The 23,139-nt window shown below is 42.7% G+C and overlaps 1 protein-coding gene across 1 annotated transcript in view; it reads right to left on the bottom strand.

Annotated features, from left to right (window-relative positions):
• Positions 1-23,139, bottom strand: part of eipr1 (EARP complex and GARP complex interacting protein 1) — a 67,610-nt gene that overhangs the window by 26,629 nt on the left and 17,842 nt on the right. Inside the window, exon 4 of the mRNA XM_052025326.1 lies at positions 7,025-7,181. Coding sequence (XP_051881286.1) covers positions 7,025-7,181 — 157 coding nt within the window. The remainder of the gene's footprint in view (positions 1-7,024; positions 7,182-23,139) is intronic.

Here is a 23,139-nt window from a genome sequence, read left to right as displayed (position 1 = left end):
GGGATTTCATACCTGCCCTTCAGGACCAAGGGGAACAACCCCCAGCAGTTCTACAAAGACTGCGCGAGAAGCTCGGCGCCTTGGCCCCGATTCCCACCTCATGGCACGGTCAAGCCCCATCCTGCCAGCCCAAGGAACTACGGGACTGTAAGTTTGTTTTCGTTCGCAGGGGCACACCTCGGGCGCCATTGCAACGACCATATGAGGGACCGTTCCGAGTCATACGGAATAACGGATCCACTTTTATTTTGGACATTGGAGGCAGGGAACAGGTTTTCACGGCGGACCGCCTCAAACCGGCCCATTTGGATCTGCAACAGCCTGTCGAGGTTGCCACGCCACGACGCAGAGGCCGCCCCCCTAAGCGGCAGCTGGCACAGCCCACGGACCTTGGGGACTGTCTCGCCGGTTCTGGGGGGGGTTGTGTGGCGACTCACCGTCTAGTCGGGCGAACCGGCTCGGCAGTCGGGTTGCGCGGCGTCGGAGCGACGAGGCCCAAGATGGCAGTGGGCCTCGTCTTTCCGAGCGACGGGGAGAACCCGCGCGCGGGAAAGTCCTGATGACGTAGGACTTACGTCATTGCCGGTTTTTTTGGGCGGGAGTTTTTCTCCCTTAAAGGGCCCGCACAAGGCGGGAAAATAAACCAGTTCTGTTTGGCAATCCTCCGAGTAGAGTCTTGTTTTATTCCGCGGTAGCAACCGCTACACATTAAAGATTAGGAGGTATGATTGGTAAGTTTGCAGATGACACAAAAATTGTTGGTGTTTTTAGTCAGGAGGGTAGCCTTAAGCCACAGAATGATATTGATCAGCTGGTAAATTGGCCAGGGCAATGGCAAATGGAATTTAATCCTGATAAATGTTAGATGATACAGTGGCATGTAGAAGTTTGGGCACCCCTGGTCAAAATTTGTGTTACTGTGAATAGCTAAGCGAGTAAAAGATGACCTGATTTCCAAATGGCATAAAGTTAAAGATGACACATTTCTAAAATAATTTAAGCAAGGTTACTTTTTTATTTCCATCTTTTACAGTTTCAAAATAAAAAAGGAAAAGGGCCCGAAGCAAAAGTTTGGGCACCCTGCATGGTCAGTACTTAGTAACACCCCCTTTGGCAAGTATCACAGCTTGTAAACGCTTTCTGCAGCCAGCTAAGAATCTTTCAATTCTTGTCTGAGGGATTTTCGCCCATTCTTCCTTGCAAAAGGCTTCCAGTTCTGTGAGATTCTTGGGCCGTCTTGTATGCACTGCTCTTTTGAGGTCTATCCACAGATTGTTGATGATTTTTAGGTCGTAGGACCATGAGGGCCATGGCAAAACCTTCAGTTTGTGCCTCTTGAGGTAGTCCATTGTGGATTTTGAGATGTGTTTAGGATCATTATCCTATTGTAGAAGCCATCCTCTTTTCATCTTCAGCTTTTTTACAGATGATGTGATGTTTGCTTCCAGAACTTGCAGGTATTTAATTGAATTCATTCTTCCCTCTACCAGTGAAATGTTCCCCGTGCCACTGGCTGCAACACAAGCCCAAAGCATGATCGATCCACCCCTGTGGTTAACAGTTAGTGTTCTTTTCATGAAATTCTGCACCTTTTTTTTTCCAAACTTTCCTGCGTCCTCACCACAAAATTCAGTGTCAGAACTTTGCAAAGGAACATCTAAACAAGCCTGATGCATTTTGGAAACAAGTCCTGTGGACTGATGAAGTTAAAATAGAACTTTTTGGCCGCAATGAGCAAAGGTATGTTTGGAGAAAAAAGGGATTTGGGAGTTTAATAAGCTCTGGACATATACCATAATGGTTTGCACCATAGGGATTATTCGGGAACAAAAGGACCTTGGTGTACAAATCAAAAGATCCCTGTAGGTGGCAACACAGGTAAATTGAGTGGTGAAGCAGGCATCTGGGATGCTTGCCATCATGAGCCAGAGCATAGAGTTTAAGAGTAGGGAGGTTTTTGTATGACTTTATAAAATATTGCTTAGGCCACAACTGGAATACAGTTTGCAGTTCTGGTGCCACACTATAGGAAAGATGTGATTGCACTGGACTGGTGCTGAGGAGATTCACCAAGATGTTGTCAGGGATAGAAGGCTTGTGAGGAGAGGCTAAACAAGCTGGGTTTGTTTTCCTTGGAGCAGAGAAGGCTTAGGAGAGACCTGATGGAGATGTACAGAATTCTGAGAGGCATAGATAGGGTAGATAACAAAAACTTTTCCCCATGGCAGAGGTGTCTAAGACCAGAAGCAGAGATTTAAGGTGAGAAGCAAAAGGTTGAGAGGGGATCTAAGCAATATTTTTTTTCACCCAGAAGATGGTAGGAACCTGGAATGCACTACCTGGAAAAGTGGAGGAGGAAAGTACTCTCAACATTTAAGAAGCACTTATGAGCACTTGAATTGCCAAGGCATAGTAGGCCATAGTCCAAATGCTAGTAAATGGGATTAGAATAATAGATATTTGATGGTCAGTAAAGGCATGGTGGGCCAGAAGATCTATTTCTGTGCTGTATGTTTTATGACTGTATGAGATTTCATCATAACAGGTCTAATGAACTCTTAAGCTCATTTTCTGTTTCTATATTAATAATAACTTACTACTTACTTACTACAATATTAATGGAGGTCATCCACATCCCAGCAGAACAATGATATCAGTCCCAAACCCCCTGTCCTTATTTCCCTGTGCCCTGCACCTTAATCCATCTCACATTACTCCGCTTAGATTCCTTTGCCATTTACCTAAACTGGAGGGAATTTACAGTGGCCAAATAACTTACCAGTGTATCTTTGGGATGTGAGAAAACCAGAGTGCACTGTGGAAATGCATGTAGTCACAGGGGAACATGCAAATACTCTACAAACAGCACCAGAGGTCAGGGTTGAACCTAGGTCCCTGAAGCAGGAAGGCAGTAGCACTACCTAATGAGTCATCGTATGACCCTAAAATTATTTTTTATACAATAATAACTTTTGTTTAACTCCACTATTTCTTGATGTTTCCATCAAAATTCAACTCATTTGAAAAACACATTTCCTAAAAGAAAAATATGTCTATCTGACAATGCAGTTCTTGAAATGTGAACTAAGTATTACAACTAAGAAATCAATGTTTTATCCTATATCTGTTTTAAAAATCTGTATACATACTTAGCCTGAATGAAGATTTTGGAATTAAGTAGTTTCAAGGTATTTTTGATTAGAAAGTACTAAATATTATACTGGTACAGCTAACCAACTGGTTTGTGAAATGAGGTACAGTGTACATGATCAGGATGCACATTTCAAATTCAGCTCAGCCATCCTTCAAATGCATGCTTAGACTTTTAGGAGAGAACTTCAGTTAAGGAACTGCAGATTCAAAATATATTTCAGTGGATAACTGAAAATTGCAAAATGTGAGTTTTTTTTACTATGACTTTATCTTAGGCATTGGAAATTTTAGATAATTGAGAAATAAAAGTGTAGATTTTTTAAAGAAAGAAGAATTAGGCAGCAAGACTGTGTAATCACAAGGAATTATGTTTTCACAATGACAAAGTAGCTATTTTGGGAAATAAATTGCTTAAGACCTTAAAGAAGATCATGGTACACAATTAACCCACGCCCGTTCACTTTGTTACATACAGCACGTTAAACTGTTGCTACCTACTGCTTTCTATGATTGCTGCCTATACCCCAGCACCACCTGTGTTGTTCATTAGCTATACGTATCATCAGGGAGCCAAATTTCTTGGGCTGCTGTAAGTAGTAATTGGGGTCATTTGAAAAATTAATCTCTCTGATACTTTGAGAAATGGTCAAACATTCAAACTAAGGTCCACCAAGATTTTCTGACAGTACACTGGAGATCTCGGTGTACGATGCCAGAATACAGGCCTTCAGACAAACATCCAGGAAGCAGTAGGAACAGGTAACAGTGGCAGTCAATGCCAAGGGGGTTGCTGCTAAAACAAGAATGCAAAGACGGAAATTGAACCATAGTTTTTAAGCCTTTGGGTTCAATCTTCAAACAGCATATCTGAACAACTGTACCACTAGCCTCATCCAGTGAAACATCACTCTAACAACGATCTCTAGTAATCAATATTCAGTCCTTCATTTCAAATGCACTCACTTGTGCAGTGTAGAAGTCTTGCACTCCAAACTCTCACACCTGGCAATTATCAAACCATGATAGTCACATTACTCAAATGCATTGTAAGATGCTCACTGATTTGCTTCCTTTTTTCTTCCAGGAAAACATGTTACCACATAGTAAGGAAAAAATAAAACTGACAGCAGTCAAATTACTCATAGAGGAGATAGTGCTGGCTGTCATAGGAAGGGGCATGGCTAAAACCATGATCACAAGCAGTAATGGAGGGACTGATGTACACATCTGATCTTCCTTTTTTTTATTTCTCTGTCATCTCTCCATCCCTTCTGATTGGGAAGCTTCAAATGTTCCTTTTTCTTTCTCTTCTCCTGTCATCTGAATGCAACTCTTATCCCGTTCCCATTTGAAATACTTAGAAATTAAAACCTTTCTAGTCAGAGAAGGTAGGAGAAGAAGACAGAGAAGAGACACAATCATTTGATCTTATGGTACTGACCACCAGCTCAGGGACTGACACAATGCATATTTTAGAGACTACAATAGAAAGACAAGTTTGATACATCAATCCAGAGAATAAATCTGCAATTCTTGTCTGAAGTCCCATTATCAATGTCAAAGAGCATGAAGGAATCCAGCACCAATTCAGCAGAGGGCTGTATCCAGAACTTAGAGCTCATTCTTTTTAATATGGAAGAGCAGCACAACTGTGGTGCCACCATGTTGCAATATTGAATTACCAATGTTACAGTTTCAAAGATTTTTATGCTGCTTGCAAATTCACTCTGCTGCCATCACAATTCTAGCCACCACTGTTCTCAGAGACTTCTAGTTCATCACATTGTCATAAATAGATCACCAAGACTCTGTGAAGAGCTGTGCTTATTTCTCTGTTAGAATTTTTATCATTTCTGCTCCCGTGCACAACACTCTTCAGTCTCTTTGCTGTTGCCCATATGCTGACAGGGTACACAGACATCTGTAGGTCAGGTCTAGATGTTGCTGTTCAAGCCAGGTTCATTAGCCCCAGAGCTCTCAGAGGTTGCTCTCCAAGGCTATTTTTAATCTCAACTGAAGGTTTCCACCACTCTGCTGCAGGCTTCCTTAAAGGACCTCAATGGAGCACAAGGAGAGACAAAGGTCCATGTAGAAGACAGACATCATGAGAATACAGAAAGATGATTAATTTAATTCCACTTTATTCAACGATTGCACTTAGTTAGAATGCACATTTTGTGGTCATTTTCATTTCTTGTGTTACCGATAAAAGGATAACATGACATCAGTTGTAGAGGAATAGCACGGAGTATTGGTGCATTGGATAGCCATCACTGAGGTTACTAATGAATAATTTAAATTCGAAGAGCCTGGACAGAAGGCAGCTGAACATCTTACCACCCTACCACTTCTCTACTTGCTGCTGTATTTACTACTCCTTCATTTTCATATCCACCTCTCTCCCTGCAGCTTCACCATAAGCCACGTCATGAGGAGTTAATTGCAAATGTTCAAAAGTTAGTCCTTGAGTTGAAATGATGGTTGAAACATAAGTAGAAGTAAGGATGGGGCAAAATGAACGAATAGTAATTTGGTGCCTACTTCCATTATCATAGGCAAATGCCAGTATGATGCATTGCCTATGGCCACACGTTAACATTGTGGAGCAGTATCTCCTCATGAAAATAGCCAAGTTCACACAAACCAGGTCAGTCTTAACCTACACCATTGGAAGGTTGCCATATGCAAATAACTTTATGTTCACTCTGCCTATTTGTCAATGAGAGCAGAAAATATGATGAAAGTGTTGTCTGCGTACAGACAGTCTCAAATGACCTCCTTCCTGAACTGAGAACTGCACACTGCACCTTGTGGCTTGCAGCAGTCTGAAAGGAGCTGGATACTTAAGTTAATAGAAACAATCCACTTTGATAGCAATCAATTTGATTCTTGTACTTTGCATCTTACTGTAGCTAAGAGAACTGCCCCATAAAAATTCTAATCTGGCTGGTAGCGGCTTGTCCTGTTACATTCAGCACAAGCTCTGCCTTAAAGCATGTGCTGTAATGTCAGTAGTGCCTTCATTTTGCTGCCTTGAATGCTGGCAGCAGTCTGTAGCTGCATAAGCACAAAATCTCTTGTACAAAGATTGTCTTGTGCACTTCCCAAAAGAGCTTGCAAACACTTCTTGAACTCTATCGGAGTCTTGTTGGATGTGTGGCACTGAAAATAAAATGGATATTTCATGACCAGGTTGGGCCCCATGCGTGTGAGAAAGGCATGGAGCTTCAACCTGGAAAACAGCCATTTCAATACCATTTCTGGGGAGTAATGGCTACTGCAGGTGCAGTTTCCAATGAAACATGCACCATGAAAAATGTGACTATATATTTTTTTTAATGTACATTGAGTTGATTACAGGTGCTATCAAAGGCCTGAAAATTAGCCTTTTTTTCCCATTGAACACTTTAAAACATAATACATTTAAATGATATATCCAATGTTCAATGATTGTCATAATTAACCAATTACAGTTGCTGCAGATTTATTAATGAAATAAACAGATTTGGGGTATAATGAAAAGGATATCACAAATTATTGCGTTATTTACTTGGAAACATTTCAGTCTCATTATTTCATATTTTGATGTGCATATTCCCCAGTAACATTTACCTTAATCAGCTGCATGTTAGAATAAATTAAAGTTAATAACTTGTTAAACTGAGCAGAAAACTGATGGATAATTACTTGAATAAAATAAACAGTTTACTAGTGTAAGACATAAACAAATTAATTGTGGCATTTTTTTTTACTGAATATTTCTTTTTTCCACAGGATTTTTTATTGTTTGGATGTTACAATTAAACATTTCACACAGTTCCATCCTGAAGGAAGCATTTGAAATCTTTTAAATCAATACTGAGCGACCTACCATGAAACGTTGCCATGGGCTGTGTTGTCAAGGTGACAAAGCAGCTCTAAGGTCTGTGGGTTGCTTGATGAATCATCAGGAGATTCATGACTGCCTGATTCCAATTCCTTCGGCATACGCCACACAGCAGCACAAGTCAGGATTTTGCTGTCCGAAGCTACGCACCAAAGAAAAAAAATTGGCTGTCAACAAATCTTTTAATAAATGTGTTGAAAATTTAACTCATTGTACTCCCAGGTGCAGCCAGCTTTAACATAAAATAAGGAGAATAAAGCAACCAGCTTAGTTACAAACATTAAAAACATAAACATAACAAACATAAAACATAAAAACAAAATAACAATATATGTTTACCTTTGACAAAAATTCTGTTTTATAATCACTATTTTTGCCAGTTCTGCTCAATTCTGCATTGGACTACAATTTGCAGCTCAAATGGCTGTATATCAAGGTTAAATATAATTAAATATTCAAATTAAATATTAACCATCATATTACAATGAAGCAGTAGAGACCGAATAATACAGCAGATTTCATTTAGAAAACTGCAGGTATTTGTGCCACAATCTGAAACAATGATTTCTGAGGCCAGACAAATTTAATATTTTATATGTTTCAGACACCCCTTGGTGTTTTCAAAAGAGCATTGTGAAATTGATTGTACAGATATCATACATCTAACACCTTGTATTTTTCCATCATTGACACCAATCATTTTATCCCAAGTTACATGTACAAAAACTAAATGATTCCATACTGGAGGTTACTTAATTGCAATTTAATAACCTTGGTAAGTACCTTGAAAAAGGGTTTCTGGAATCCAGTTAAACATATATTTTCATTAAAACTTGCAAACATTCAAAAGAAAAAATAAAAGTCCCTCCTACTTAATCCTTCATCAATTGCTTATTAACAACCTGCCGCCCACCCCCTCTTCAAATATTCCTGATAGTGCTAGATAAAAGTGGGAACACAATTCCTTGCAAGTCCTCCTTAACCAAATCCAGCTGCATTTCCTACGAATACTCTTTGAGGGTTAGTGTTAGCAAATTCTTGAACTGTGGTACTATGACAGCAAAACCAATCCTGTCCTTACCTGAAGTGTGTACATGTCCCATTTCCCTGGAGGTAGCACAGGGAGTTCTGAAGCATGATTAAGAATGGAAGCCCTGGCTGACAATTCCTCTCTAAATCAAGCGGTTGTACAGTCAGATTGTTTTAAAGAGCTTGCTTGGGGTTTGAATTAAAAATTAATGAATCTGTCAGATAACAATCAGACAGAATGCGAATAGGGAACTGTGCTCTGTAACAGCTTGGTGGCACACATTACAGAGAAGAAATGGGTTCAACTTCTGATTCTTTATCTCTGCTTTTCATAATCTCACCTAGTGTATCCTTAGAGAATATTTTGTCCAACAGGTAAGAAATAATTGGTGTCCATTAATACCATCATCAAAAGCTAGCTCAAAACCAACACAGTTAGAAGGCTCGAGTTGGATCAATCCCCTCTTCCTTTGTATGATCATAGAGGTGTACAACGCAGTAACAGACCCTTACAGTCCACCTCGACTATGCCAACCGTGATGCTCATCTACGCTACTTGCAGTTGCCTGCATTAGGCCCATAGCCCTCTACTCCTTTCCTATCCATGTACCTGTCCAAATCCCTTTTATATATAATAGTATCTGGCCTCCACTACCTCTTCTGGCAGCTTGTTCCAACTATTTCACCACCCTCTGTGTGGAAAAACCTATCCCTCAGCTCTCCTTTAAATTGGTCCCCTCTCACCTTAAACTTGTGCCCTCTAGGTTAGCCTCCTCTGCCCAGGGAAAAAGATTCTGACTATATATCCTACCTATGCCCCTCAAACAATTGTATAAACTCTATTAAGGTCAAGGATCAACCTCCTAGGTTCCAGTGAGAATAAACCCTGCCCATCCCAATCTCCCCTTATAACTGCAGCACTCCATTCCAGACATCCTGGTGAATTTCTTATGCAAGGAGGGTAAAAGCTGCAAAGATGATGCATTTTAAAGAGGTTTATGAATTTGTATTTTTTTTAAATTGCAAAAATAGAACCAAGAGTCAGATTTGCCACAAATAAGATGCAACCTGCATTACAGTTTCAACTTAAAGTCAAATGAAGAAAAACATGCTACATCATTTTAAATAGATTTTGTTCATGTATCTTTGCAAGTGGTTTATATTTTTTAAAATATTTATAAGTTCATCCTTTTACTTCTTTGAAGAAAAGCTTTTTTAAAAAAACAAAACTATTTTAACATCTGCAGGAATAATTGCCAGTTAAATTAAAAATTAATGTTTTTATATGAATCTTTACAAGATTTGTTTCACAGATTTTTGGTTTTGATATGGTGCAAGCTCCATTCATTTATCTTTCAGAAAGCTGCTGCTTAGGCTTTTGATTTGAGTGGGTTTACTAGTTTTGATCAGTTTTCCACAAGAAAGATATGGTCACAATATCAGCTGATGCCTTTCTGACGTGGGTAATGTTCAATAGTCTTAAGATGTTGTCTCATTTTTTTTCTGCACAGTGCTGTTTCCCTGCTGAATCCAGATACAGCTACTGCGAAGATAATGTACTGCACACTTTTTAATTTAGCTATTAACCACATACAGGCAGTTCATTCCATTTAATTTTGATACTTGTAGGGCGTGATGCCCTGCCTCATTTCATTCTAAATGTTTTTTTTCTTTGTACTGTTGTTTTTTTTGTAAAGATTTACACTTAAAAAAAATAAATTTATTAATCTGGCTACTGTAACTTGAACAGTCAATTTACTAGCTATCTCCCTCACTCTTACACTATTTTATATTATGTCCCCTGCAGATTTTCTTGCTTCTGTTTCAAAAATCCTCCTGTGCACTCAACTTATTGTGGATTTTCTAGTGGAAAGAAAACCTGTGTTATCATTACCAACAGTAAGGAAAATCAATAGAGCTGATCAGAGAGACTCCATGCTGCTGCAGGATAGTGAGCATTGAGTGCAAAGGAGGAAGGGACAGAAAGGAATGGGAAACAAGACAAAGAAGAACAAGAATAACCTGGAAAGAAGCCCACAAATAAATCAGAGGGAGACAAGAAGATTAGGAAGGATAGAAAAAGACAAAAGAGAATTGAAAACAGGGATAAATGGCAGGTAAAGAGAAAAATTCATATTGGTATTTAGAAACTCATAGAAATTAAAGTTGGTCTTGCTATATTATTACCTTTTTCAAAAAAATATTGTCACTATTAGTGTTTGTAAATAGAATTCTGACAATAGAAGTGTGATGCCAATATTCTTTAAGTAGTTAAATAATGAAACACCAAACATAACTTTAAGGTATGTATGTACTGCTTTTGATAGAAACACTTTGAACCACTAAAATTGAAAAGCAGAGACAAGGTGTACAGGGCAACAAGTTTTATAAAATTATAAAATAGTTTAAGACAGGTCCCTGAATATCTTGGCAGTTCAAGTTCAACAGTTTTTGATAACATATTATCATAGCAAAAAAAATACACAGATCAAATAACACCAGACACTCAATTGGTAAATATTTCAAAGTACACTTCTTGGAGATTACAAGTTTTATGATCTATCCCTCATGAGTTCTGGATTACTTATGCTTGCTTCAACCCTCTTGGTTTTAAGGGAAAGATAGATAAGTATAAGAGAGAGAAAGGAATGACATATGTTGATAAATTGAGAAAACTGCCATGTATAATGGGAAGATGCCTGTGTGCAGTAAGAATAGCACAGAACTATTGGATCACTTAAACTGTTTTGATGATATAAATTCTATGTAGTTCTATGTAAGTACTTGCCATGAATCGCCCCAGAACCTGACTATCACATGATAGTCTAAACATCATATGAAGTTCCTTAGGATATTCAGCAGATGGCAAATAATTCCTTCTATGCAATCCAATTTATTCAATTACTTCCAAATCAGCTGCTGCCTGCAGTTCACAGTAATAATCTTCAAACTTCAATACAAACCCACTCCTCTGAAGCCCAAGTTTGCAGTTTTAACTAACCAGGAAACTAACAGATATTGCATACTCCATAGCAGTATGAAGAAAAGGGCATAAAATGTGCCTGGGACAAAAGCCTAGCTATCAAATTACAGAAGAGAAAAGGCAACATGTATGAAAGTCAATGTTCATGAATTCTACATTCCCCTCCTCTCTGAAGACTTTTTCCAGGAATCACAACAACGTACATTGATAATCACAATTTAAGAGTAAAAGATACATAATTTGCAAACCATACTAAGTTGTCCAGAGGTAGAAAGATCACGGGATGGAATGCAATTAAACACAACTTGTATTCTTAGGCTGCTCCTCAGTATCAAAGGATGATTTACTTCCACTCCAGTTTTCGGGGTTCTGAGGAGGTTGATGAGGCCAATGTGAGAACTGCAGACTCTTTCACAGCTGAAGGAGTAAACAGGTGAGTGAGTTTTGTGGAAGTCCACTCCTTCTGTCACTTATGCAAGGCCTCTCTGTGCTCCTGGCGTATGGGATCAAAGTTCTAAGTACATCCGAAATGCTTCTTCTCCATTTTGAGCATCATACACAAGAGATTCCTAGGAGTCACTGGGGATGTTTTTCTCCAAGGAGGCTTTGGTCACATCGTTGATTTCCTTCTTCTATCTGGTAGTGTCTGCCTATGCCAGATATCCGAATTGGGTGTCTGTCTTGCAGTACAGATGTTATTTGTCATTTATCACCCTATGATGATAAATGCCTGAATAAATGTGTGAATGGTGTCACGATCTTGCTGCATGCATCATGAACCTTCATTTTCTGAGGAACTGTGAATGGAATTGAATTGTGTGCAATCAGCAAATGCTCCCACATCCCATCTTCTAAAAGTTCATTGTTGAAGTAATCAGGTTGGACCTAGATTGGACCTAGGGTGCTGCCTTGAGGCCTCCAACAACCATCATCATCATCATCTTTTATGTCAGGTATGATTCCAACCCATGGAGTATTTTCCTGTTATTGTCCCATTGACTTAATTTTTATTGAGGTCACTGAAGCCACTCTTGGTCAATTGCTGCATTGATATCATAGGCAGTCACTCTCACCTCACCCCTGGAATTCAGTCCTTGGTTCATGTTTGGATCAAGACTGTTAACAAACTCTGCAGCAGAGCAGTCCTGGTGAAATCCAAATTGAGTGGCATTGAGTAGGTTATAAGAACATGAGAAACGGGAGGAGTAGGGAATCCAGCACTTCATGTCTGCTTCACCATTCATCAAGATCATAGCTGATCTTCTAACTCACACAATTTTCATGCATTATCCCCTTATCCCTTGATTGAATGAATTAAATGTTTTGAATGAATTAAACGATTAAGCCTCCACAGCTCTCTGAGGTAGGCAATTCCAAAGATTCAACCGCCCTCTGCGCAAGTAAACAGTGTTTATTAGCACTATCTACAATCCCATCCATTAGTTGCTGATGACTGAGAGTTGACTGATTGGACAGGTATTGAATTTGTTTTGCTTTTTGTGGGCAGGGCATTCCCAGACAGTCTTCCACATTTTTGGGTAGATGTCAATATTGTAACTATACTGGAAAAGGTCGGCTGAAGTCATGGCTAGTTCTGGAGCACAAGTCTTCAAAGATACAGCTTGGTTGTTCTCTCATTGTCACTGTTGGTATCCAGTGCTCTCACCTGTTTCTTTATATCATGTGGAGTGAATCGAATGATGTTGCAATGGATCATTCACTTGGCAACTCTGGCAGAAAATGGCTGCAAGCATTTCAGAATCATCTTTGGTATGCAAATTAGACTCTGCCATCATTAAAAATGGCAGAGAAGTGCACTCTTTTTGCAATACTACTATGGGTTGTAGTTTAATGTCCTAGTCAAAGGTGGCACCTCCAGCATTTTAGCACAAAACATTGCACTGAAACATCAATCTAGATTACCATCACCAATTTGGATATTAAGACTCAATCCCTCCTTCTTCTGCCATAATTTAAAAATGAGATTGTAAAGCTTCTTTAAGCTTTAAAAAGGAAGAAACTTAGCAAAAGGACAAGCAGATAAAGTAAAAAAATGAGTAAATAAATTTAAAAAAGCAAAAACAATAAACAAATAATTTCTATGTCTTCACAATAAATGACAGAAGAAAAATTGAAGAATGAGGAACTTTAAGAATTTGGTATTCCTCAAGGAATAATACTGAAGAAATTACTGGGACCAATGACCAACAAATCTGCACCCTGTTGGCAACATTCTAGAGATGGTAACAGGTAATAGATGCACTATTTTTTTGAATTTCCCAAATTTTACAATGATCTCCATAGATTAAAGGATAAATGCAATCTTGCTATTCAAGAAAGGAAAAGAAAGAGAAAATAGTGAACTATAAATTAGTTAGCCTGACATCACTAGAAGGGAAAATACAAGAATCTACTAGGGACGTAATAAAGACCTTTCTGAAAATCATGGATTTGCAGACAAGAAATCTTGTTTGATACTTTCCATGTTATAGCTTTTTTTGAGGCTGTAATAAGCAGGATGGATAACATAGAACAGTACAGGAACAACAACAAGGCCTTTGGCCCACGATGTCTGTGCCAACCATGATGCCAATTTAAACTAATCCCACCCGCCCCTGCATGACAAGTGGAGAACAAATGGATCATCATATATAAAAACAGAAGATGCCAGAAAAACTCAGCAGGTAAGGCAGAATCTGTAGAAAGAGAAACAGGTAATGTTTCAGGTCAAAGACCTTCATCAGAACTGAGATAGAGAGAAAACAAGTTGGTCTAGATAACACAGAAGGTGAAGATGACCACTGGGTGGAACAGAGAGAACTTCTGTGATAGGGTGAAATAATAATATAGCTATTAAGGGGCAGTTAAATTCCTTTGTCTGTGTAAACTGTATTTGGCTTCCAAAAGGCATTCAATAAGGTACCAAGAGGAGGGTATTACATAAAATTAGGGTTCATGAGATTCAAAGCAATACACTAGTGTAGTTAAGGATTGGTGAAAGCAGGAATAAATGGGTCACTTTTGCTCTGGCCAATTTGAACCTCAGCTAATTCGGTCTACATCAATCACTTCAATGAGGGGGCTAAGCAATCGTTTCGTGAGAAAATACACTGAGGAGGTTACTTGGAAAACACAGAGATACAAGGCAGGTTAAATGAGCAAATGAGAATGTAGCATTTGAAACAGTGGAGATATCGTGGCGACTCACCTTACCGGTATCGAACCGGCTTCCAAGATCGCGAGCACCGTCGGAGGCCCGGACCCAAGATGGCGCGGGGCCCTCCTCCTTCTCCATCATTGGGCTAGGAAAGCCCACACACGGGAAGGTCAGGTGACCTGCGCGTGACATCAGCGTGGGAACTGAAGCGTGGGAAGAGTTTCAGTAATAAAAGGCGCACTGCTCTCCTGTCAAGCAATCAACTTCTGACTCCAAGCAACAGACTCCGCGTCTTTATTCTATAGTAGTGTAGCTAGCTGCAACATTGGTGACCCCGACGGGCCCAAACGTTTTTGGACCTACGATGTCTGCGCAACAAGAGGTACAGGCAGTAGCCCTTAAACTGCCCACCTTTTGGACCCTCAGGCCACGTGTCTGGTTCGAGCAGGCCGAGGCCCAGTTCCAGATTCGCCAGATCACCAGGGACGACACCAAGTACTACTATGTGGTGAGCGCCCTCGACCAAGACACCGCAGCCCAGGTCAAGGACTTCATCCAGGCGCCCCCGGAGGAGGAGTAGTATGATAAGTTCAAGACCCTCCTTCTTGAGACTCTTGGCCTTTCCCGACGCGAACGGGCCTCCCACCTCCTCCACCTCGATGGGTTGGGTGACAGACCCCCCTCTGCGCTCATGAACGAGATGTTGGCCCTGGCAGACGAGCACAAACCCTGCCTGATGTTTGAGCAGGCCTTCTTGGAGCAGTTACCCGACGACATCCACCTGCTCCTGGCGGATGCCGATTTCAGTCACCCCCGGAAGGTGGCCGCCCGTGCTGATGTCCTTTGGCGGGCGAAGGAGGAGAGCGGGGCATCTGTTGAGCGCGTTGCCACGCCACGTACCCAGTGGCCCAGCAGGCCAGACCCGGCAATCGACCACACCCCAACCGCCACCAGGTCTGAGACACTGACCGACCAATGGTGTTTTTACCACCAGCGGTGGGGCGCAGACGCCCGCAGGTGCCGGCCACCATGCAGGTTTCCGGGAAACGCCACGGCCAGCCGCCACTGATGGCTATGGCGGCTGGCCACCTGGATAGCCTCTTGCATGTGTGGAACAGGCGTTCCAGCCGTCGTTTCCTGGTAGATACCGGAGCCAAGGTCAGTGTCATGCCTCCCAACAGCCACGAGACTCGCAACCGCACACCAGGACCCGTCCTCAGGGCCGCCAACAGCAGCGCCATCTGGACCTTTGGCACCCGTTCGGTGCAACTCCAGTTCGGCACCAGCAACTTTACCTGGAAATTCACCCCGGCTGCCGTTGCACAACCACTCCTCGGGGCAGACTTCCTTCGCGCCAACAGTCTGCTGGTTGACCTGCGGGGTAAGCGTTTGGTACATGCCAGGACCTTCCAAACGTTCTAGTTGGGTGAGGCCAAGCTACCGGCCCCACACCTCGACTCCATCACCATGTCGACCAACGAGTTCGCCAGGGTCCTGGCAGAGTTCCCATCTGTACTAACTCCCCAGTTCTCCACCACCTTGCCCAAGCACGGCGTCCAGCATCACATCCCCACCCAGGGCCCACCCCTCCACGCCCATGCCCGACCACTACCCCCGGACAAGCTCCACCTCGTGAAAGAGGAATTCAAGAGGATGGAGGAGTTGGGGTTCATCCGCAGGTCGGACAGACCATGGGCCTCTCCGCTACACATGGTCCCCAAAGCTGGCGACCCTGCGGCGATTACCAACGCCTGAACGACATAACTACCCCTAACCGGTACCCTGTGTCGCATATTCAGGAGTTTGCTGCCAACCTGCACGGGCGGTCCATTCTTTCCAAGGTCGACCTCATCTGCGGCTATCACCAGATCCCGGTGCATCTGGACGACATTCCAAAGATGGCGCTGATCACACCTTTCGGCCTCTTTGAATTCGTCCAGATGCCCTTTGGCCTCAAGAACGCTGCTCAGTCCTTCCAACGACTGATGAACGCAGTTGGGCACGACCTTGACTTCGTCTTCATATACCTCGACAACATCTTGATCACCAGCAGCAGCCTCCAGGAACATCTCACACACCTCCGCCAACTCTTTTCTCGCCTGAGGGATTTCGGCCTGACCATCAACCCAGCCAAATGCCAGTTTGGGCTCGAGACAATCGATTTCCTGGGCCATCGGATCGACAAACACAGCGCCTCGCCCCTGCCTGCAAAGGTCAACACCATCTGCCACTTCGCCAGACCCACCTCCATCAAAGGCCTGCAGGAATTTCTCAGTATGGTAAACTTTTATCACCTGTTCATACCACCCGCGGCCCGCATCATGTGCCCATTGTTTGCTCTCCTGTCGGGCGGAAGCAAGGACATTGTTTGGTCAGAGGAGGCTAACACTGTGTTCGTCAAAACCAAGCAGGCCTTGGCGGATACGGTCATGTTGGTGCATCCTCGTACGGACGTCCCGACTGCCCTCACGGTCGACACCTCCAGCACAGCGGTCGGAGGTATTCTAGAGTAGCTCATCGAAGGGCGTTGGCAACTGCTGGCGTTCTTCAGCAGGCACCTTCGACCACCAGAGCTCAAATATAGCGCCTTCGACCACAAGCTGTTGGCGTTGTACCTGGCCATCAGACACTTCCGATACTTCTTGGAGGGCAGGCCATTTACAGCTTTCACCGACCACAAGCTGTTGACCTTCGCTTTCAGCAAGGTCTCAGATCCCTGGTCAGCACGGCAGCAGCGGCACTTGTCGTACATCTCAGAGTACACCACTGACGTCCGCCATCTGTCCGGGAAAAAGAATGTGGTTGCAGGTGCACTTTTATGGCCCACCATCCAAGTTTTGTCCCAGGGAGTGGATCTCGGCGCCTTGGCGGAGGCACAACAAACGGACATGGAGATGCCCAGATATCGCACTGCAGTCTCGGGCCTGCAACTGCAAGACCTACTGGTAGGCCCCGGTGAGCGCACCCTGCTCTGCGATATCTCCACTGGTAAAACCCGCCCCATCGTTCCAGCTGCCTGGTGTCGACGGGTGTTTGATTCCATCCACAGCCTGGCACACCCATCCATCTGGACTACTGTCCGGATGGTGTCCGACAACTTCGTCCGGCATGGCCTGCATAGACAGGTTTCCGAATAGGCCCAGTCCTGCACACACTGCTAAACCTTGAAAGTACAGCAGCACGTCAAGGCCCCTCGGCAGGACTTTCAACCTACCCACCGGAGGTTCGACCATATCCATGTCCACCTTGTCGGTCCCCTCCCAGTATCCCGAGGAGCACGGTACCTCCTCACGATTGTCGACCGCTTTACCTGCTGGCCCGAAGCCATTCCCCTTGTGGACACCTCCACCCAGTCCTGCACATGGGCCCTTTTGTCAACTTGGGTGGCCTGTTTCGGTGTCCCGGCCCATATCACCTCAGACAGGGGAGCTCAATTCACCTCCGGCCTGTGGTCTGCCGTCGCTGACTTGTGGGGTTCCCAGATCCACCTCACCACTGCCTATCATCCGCAATCCAATGGGCTGGTGGAGAGGTTCCATTGACACCTGAAGTCGGCACTCATGGCCCGCCTTAAGGGGCCCAACTGGGTGGACGAACTCCCCTGGATCCTGCTGGGGATATGTACCGCGCCAAAAGAGGACCTGTATGCTTCATCCGCAGAGATGGTCTACGGAATGCCCTTGGTCGTCCCGGGCGAGTTCCTACCAGCCCCTCGGGGGCCAGAGGAAGAACCTGCTGTGACGCTCGACCGGCTGCGCAAGCGGCTTGGCAACCTGGCCCCGATACCCACCTTGCGACATGGACAGGCCCCGACCCGTATGCCGGCGTCCCTCCGAGACTGTAAATTTGTCAGGAGGGGCGCGCACAGAACACCACTGCAGCGGCTGTACGAAGGGCCATTCCGGGTCGTCAAGAACAATGGGTCTACGTTTGTGCTGGACATTGGAGGGCGCAAGGAGGTTTTTACAATTGACCAGCTGAAGCCGGCTCATTTAGACCTGGACCAACCGGTAGTGGTCCAGCGAGTGCGACGCAGGGGCAGGCCACCCAAGTCATAGTTTATTTAATTCTGGCTTTCGCGACGGTATCGCCAGTTCTGGGGGTGAGGGGGGGGGGGGGGGGGGGGTTATCTGGCGACTCACCTTACCGGTATCGAACCGGCTCTCGAGATTGCGAGCGTCGTTGGAGGCTCCAACCCAAGATGGCATGGGGCCCTCCTCTTTCTCCATCGTTGGGCTAGGAAAGCCCGTGCGCGGGAAGGTCAGGTGACCCGCGCATGACATCAGCGCGGGAAGAGTTTCGGTATTAAAAGGCGCACCGCACCCGTCGAGCAATCGATTTCTGACTCCAAGCAACAGACTCCATGTCTTTATTCTATAGTAGTGTAGCTAGCCGCTACAATATCTTATATTTGCACTTTAGTGAGAACAAAAGTAAAATATCTTATAAATGGGGTTAAAATTAGTATTCAGGGGACCCTTGTGACCTTGTAGTCAAATCACAGAAAACTGACAGAAGCATAGTGAATGAAATGTTATCCATTTGTAATAAAAAGCTCCTGAATACAAGCCTTACTACAAGTATAGAGGGTTATAGTCAATGCACACTCTGACTACTGTGTACGGTTTGATCTCCTTCCCAAAGAAATATACCTAACTGAGACACTCAGGGACTTATTATCCCAAAAAATATGCATTACCCCAGCACAAGCTCATCCCATAACATCAAGGATGCACAGAATGCACTTCCAAAGCTATCAAATGCAAATTCCTGTGAACACCTTGAAGAATGCAACAGAATTTCTCTGGACAGCATCAAGGATGGGGTATTTGTCCTATGAGAAAGAAACTAAGTAAACAAAGCGGATGATCATCAGAGCTTAAGGAACAGGGGAGTGTGGATCAATACTTCAATATATTCAAGGCAGAGATTGTTAGATTTTTGGATCAGTGTAGAGTGCAGGAGGATAGAAATGAGGTAAAAGATCAGCTTTGAGTTTTCTTGTGGTGAAGCAGGCTTGAAAGATCACATGGCTTAATTCTACCTTCTCCCATGATTTTATGTGACAATAAAATTTGAAAAGGATATGCAAATATTTACCATTGGACAAAAAACTAAATGGGATTTAACATATAAAAAAGGTTTTAGAGTCGTTTGCCTTTGAGTCTCACCTCTTTCTTCCCAATTCCAATTAAACTGCTTAAACCCAACTTGAATTCCACCTCCCCCATTCTGTTAACATTGTAAATGATTTCCTCCTCAAATATTTCCTGATTCCTGTCAGTCATCACCACCCACTCATCAGAGGACCCACTCAACCGCTTTCAAGAGACAGTACCAAGGTAATTTTCAGGATTTTCAGTCAGATGCCACAGTTATGGTGACACGTGGTTAGTAAAGACTGGTATCTGTGGACATGATGCTCTCAGGAGGAAACCAAGAAGGTTCTGGCTGCAGACGGTTGTAAATATTTCAGCCTTTTGTTAGGTTATTAATCAGACATGACAGGTTTTATCAAGGGTATAGAGCTTTGACCCAAATTTTGCACATTACCATCTCACTCTAAGCTCTGTTTCTTCTCCCAATTCCTTAACTGAATTCCAAATCCACATCCACCTTGCCATCACTACATGGTTAACACACTCCAATCAGACTTGTTCTTCTGTCAAAATAATGAAGCAGACTTCTGTGACTGTCATCCCCTTTCCAGCCTTTCATTCCCTTCTCTACCAACCAGCACAGTGTGACTATTCTTGAAGGGTCCACTTTTATCTCTGTAGCCAGAGGATCATCAGCACAGACTTCTTTAAGATTATACCACAAAAAACATGAAGATGATTTCACTGAATGAAAATGGGAAGATAAATACAAATGAGTACACAATAAAAATACAGTAGTGGAACCTCTGGGGAGTTGGGAGGGGTTGTCATAACTCCTTTCGAATCATTTTGAACTAGAGTTTTGAAGAATTACCTCCATTTAACACTCTGAACATCTGAATTACCTTTATTGTGGTAATTTCTTGATGGGGAGTGTTTACAGAAATACTGCAGACCAGAACAGGCAAGTTTAACATACAGATCGTTGGGATGAACAGAAGATCCATTTCCTGCATTCCCTTATTCAATTTTCTCTGATACTGCCTTAAAATTTCCATTTGTCAAACAAGATTTGGCTCAAACAAATCCTTCCATCTCTCCTCACCAAAATCAAACCTCTTTGTGCCTATTATTTTTTCCCTAACTATTTTTCCCAAATGCTTTCCCACCACCAAAATTGAAATAACTGGCCTATAGCTACTGAAGATGTTCTTACTACCCCTTTCAGTACAATAATGGCATATAAACTATTTTAGAGTCCTCTGGCACCTTTAGGAAGAATTGGAAGATTATGGAAAGCTTTTCTACAATCTTCACTCCCACTTCCTTTAAACAACCATAAATACATCCCATTTACTTTTTTACATTCAGCACACCTAGTCTTTCTAGTATCTCCTCCTCAATCCATCTATTACTTCTACCAACTTAGCTGTCCACTGAGATTTTGGCACCTTCCTCTTCATTGGTTGAAAAAAATGTGCAAAATACTCAAAATATTCCAGCTGTGCCTCCAACTTCTTGGTCCCAAAGAGGCCCCAGATCTCTTTTTAAAAAGTACAAACATGATAGGGATAATTGAGGGAGTGGACCTGAAAGACCAGCAGTGAGAATTGGAGAGATACTGTAGGCTATTTGGATTTGGAGGCAGAAATTGGTGGAGGTCAGGAATCCGAAAAGTGTTTAGAGTAGGTGTTGGGGGAAAATCATGGTTGGGGATGGTTTGTAGTCCTTCAAGTGGTTGGGGCATGTGCTTTACATGATCAGGTTGTTAGGGTGGGAGAAAACTCTCCTGCTCCCAAATGCAGTGCAAAAGTACTTATGGATCTTCCCTCTTTTTCCCAGACCATGGGAACTGGATGTAGAGGGGACCAATTTGCACCATGTGATTTTCTGTCTGCCCATCTTCTCTCTTTGGAGAGGTACTACAGTTAGAGACATACCATGATTTTTTTGGAGTCTAATTGCTTTTGTTTAAAGAATCTTAACCTCAAGTTTTCAGCCAGCATGAAAATAGTCCTCTCTTTTCGATGGGGTTATGAAAGTAGCATGAAAACTTAGTTTCTTTCCCTTTTCTAACATTTATTTTTCAAGACATGATATTTGTTGTTCGGTTTCATATCATGTTATTGAATATACCAGGCCTTGTAGTGTAGTTGTCCCTGCATACCCCTCACTGGCAGATACTACCATAATGGCCAGCACTTGCCTCCTTTTCGGGTTGCAAGATGATGCCATCACAAGGAAGAAATCTTCCAGCCTTTGCATTGGTGGGCAACAACTGCTGGTAGCGATCAAGGCTTTGTCAAAACTTTTCAGCACATCTGGACAGCTGAGTGACGGGAGGCTCTGGCTGAGCAAGATCCTGGGAGATCTCTGAATCAGTCTGGGCTTCAGTGGTAATTATAGCACCTCTCCAAAGAGAAAAGATGGGCAGGCAGAAAATTAAACAATGCAACATTGCCTCCTCTACATCAGGAAAACCAAATGCAAATTGAGTAACTACTTTGCAGAGCACCTATGTTCAGGACACAGAAGCAAATCTGAGCTTCCAGTTGCCTATCACTATAATTCTCCATCCCTTTCCCATCCTGATCTATCTGCCTGTGACCTCCTGCACTATTCCAATGAAGCCCAACATAAGCCTGACAAACAGCAGCCCATCTTCTGACTGGATTCACTGCAGCCATTGAGACTCAGTATCAAATTCAACGCTTTCTTTGTTTGTATCAGAACTGGCTAGTTCTGCTCTAAGCTTATCCATCTGTAATATTGACTGCATTATTTTTCTCTCTCCACAAACACTGCCTGATCTGCTGGGCACCTCCAATAGTCTCCTCTGTTTCAGTTGTCTGCAACTGCTCCAACCAGCATTTCTCAGCTTTTGCTTTCTCTCTGACTGCCCTGATTATTTAATCAACTTCATAAAGGGTGTATTACCATGGCAACCCCGGCCTCATGTTGCCCGAGGTATTCCCTTTGTCCTGTTCAATCCTCCATCACCCTCTCTGCAATTTAAAACAAAACTCTTTTCTCATTTTCCAGTTCTGATGAAAGTATTCACATAAAATGCTAAAGCCTTCTCTTTTCATAGATCCTACCTGACCTGCTTATCTGAGATACATGGAGTTGACAAGCTAAGAGTACCAAATGAAGTAATGACAGGATAGGTACCAATTTTTTGTCCCAGTCCTCTCCATTCTGACAATAATACATGCCTGAACAACACTCACCATCGCATAAAGTACAGCAATTGTACAAAAAATCTGCCTCACTGCCTAATCCCCGTGCTGAAAATATCGAATACAGTTTTATTGGCTGAAAGGTTACATTTGCTCTCTGCCTAATACCTCCACTGATTTGGCCTTATTTTTGTTTATTATGTATATAGTAAAGTTATTATAACTGTCTTAGAAAAATTGAAGTGACTGACATTGTCATTATTCATTAACTTTGTGACTGAGAGGTTTTCGCTTCAGAGCCCATAAACACAGAGAAATGGGACTGTTGCAAGTAGATAACTTGATTGGCGTGGATGAGTTGGGTCAAAGGGCCTGTTTCCGTCTCTATTTGTATATTCTTCACCTGAATGAAGAAATTGGATTAGCAACAGCGATTTCCAAAAAAGTAACATCTCTAGGAATCCAGCAGTCATAATGACACAGAAAGGAATGTCTTTTAAACCTTAAAAATCAAGTTATTACATTTCACCATCTCAATTTCTGGTAATATATTACTTCACTCACAGAAACTCTTTAAAACAATAATAATATATTTTATTGAAAGCTCAAAAGGTGCAAGCATTTCAAAAGTTTCATGCAATAAAAGTCATGTC

Source organism: Pristis pectinata, chromosome 10, assembly GCF_009764475.1.
Source record: "Pristis pectinata isolate sPriPec2 chromosome 10, sPriPec2.1.pri, whole genome shotgun sequence".
Classification (NCBI taxonomy): Eukaryota; Metazoa; Chordata; class Chondrichthyes; order Rhinopristiformes; family Pristidae; genus Pristis; species Pristis pectinata.
Note: the sequence above shows the minus strand (reverse complement) of the source record. Positions and strands in the feature narration are given on the sequence as shown.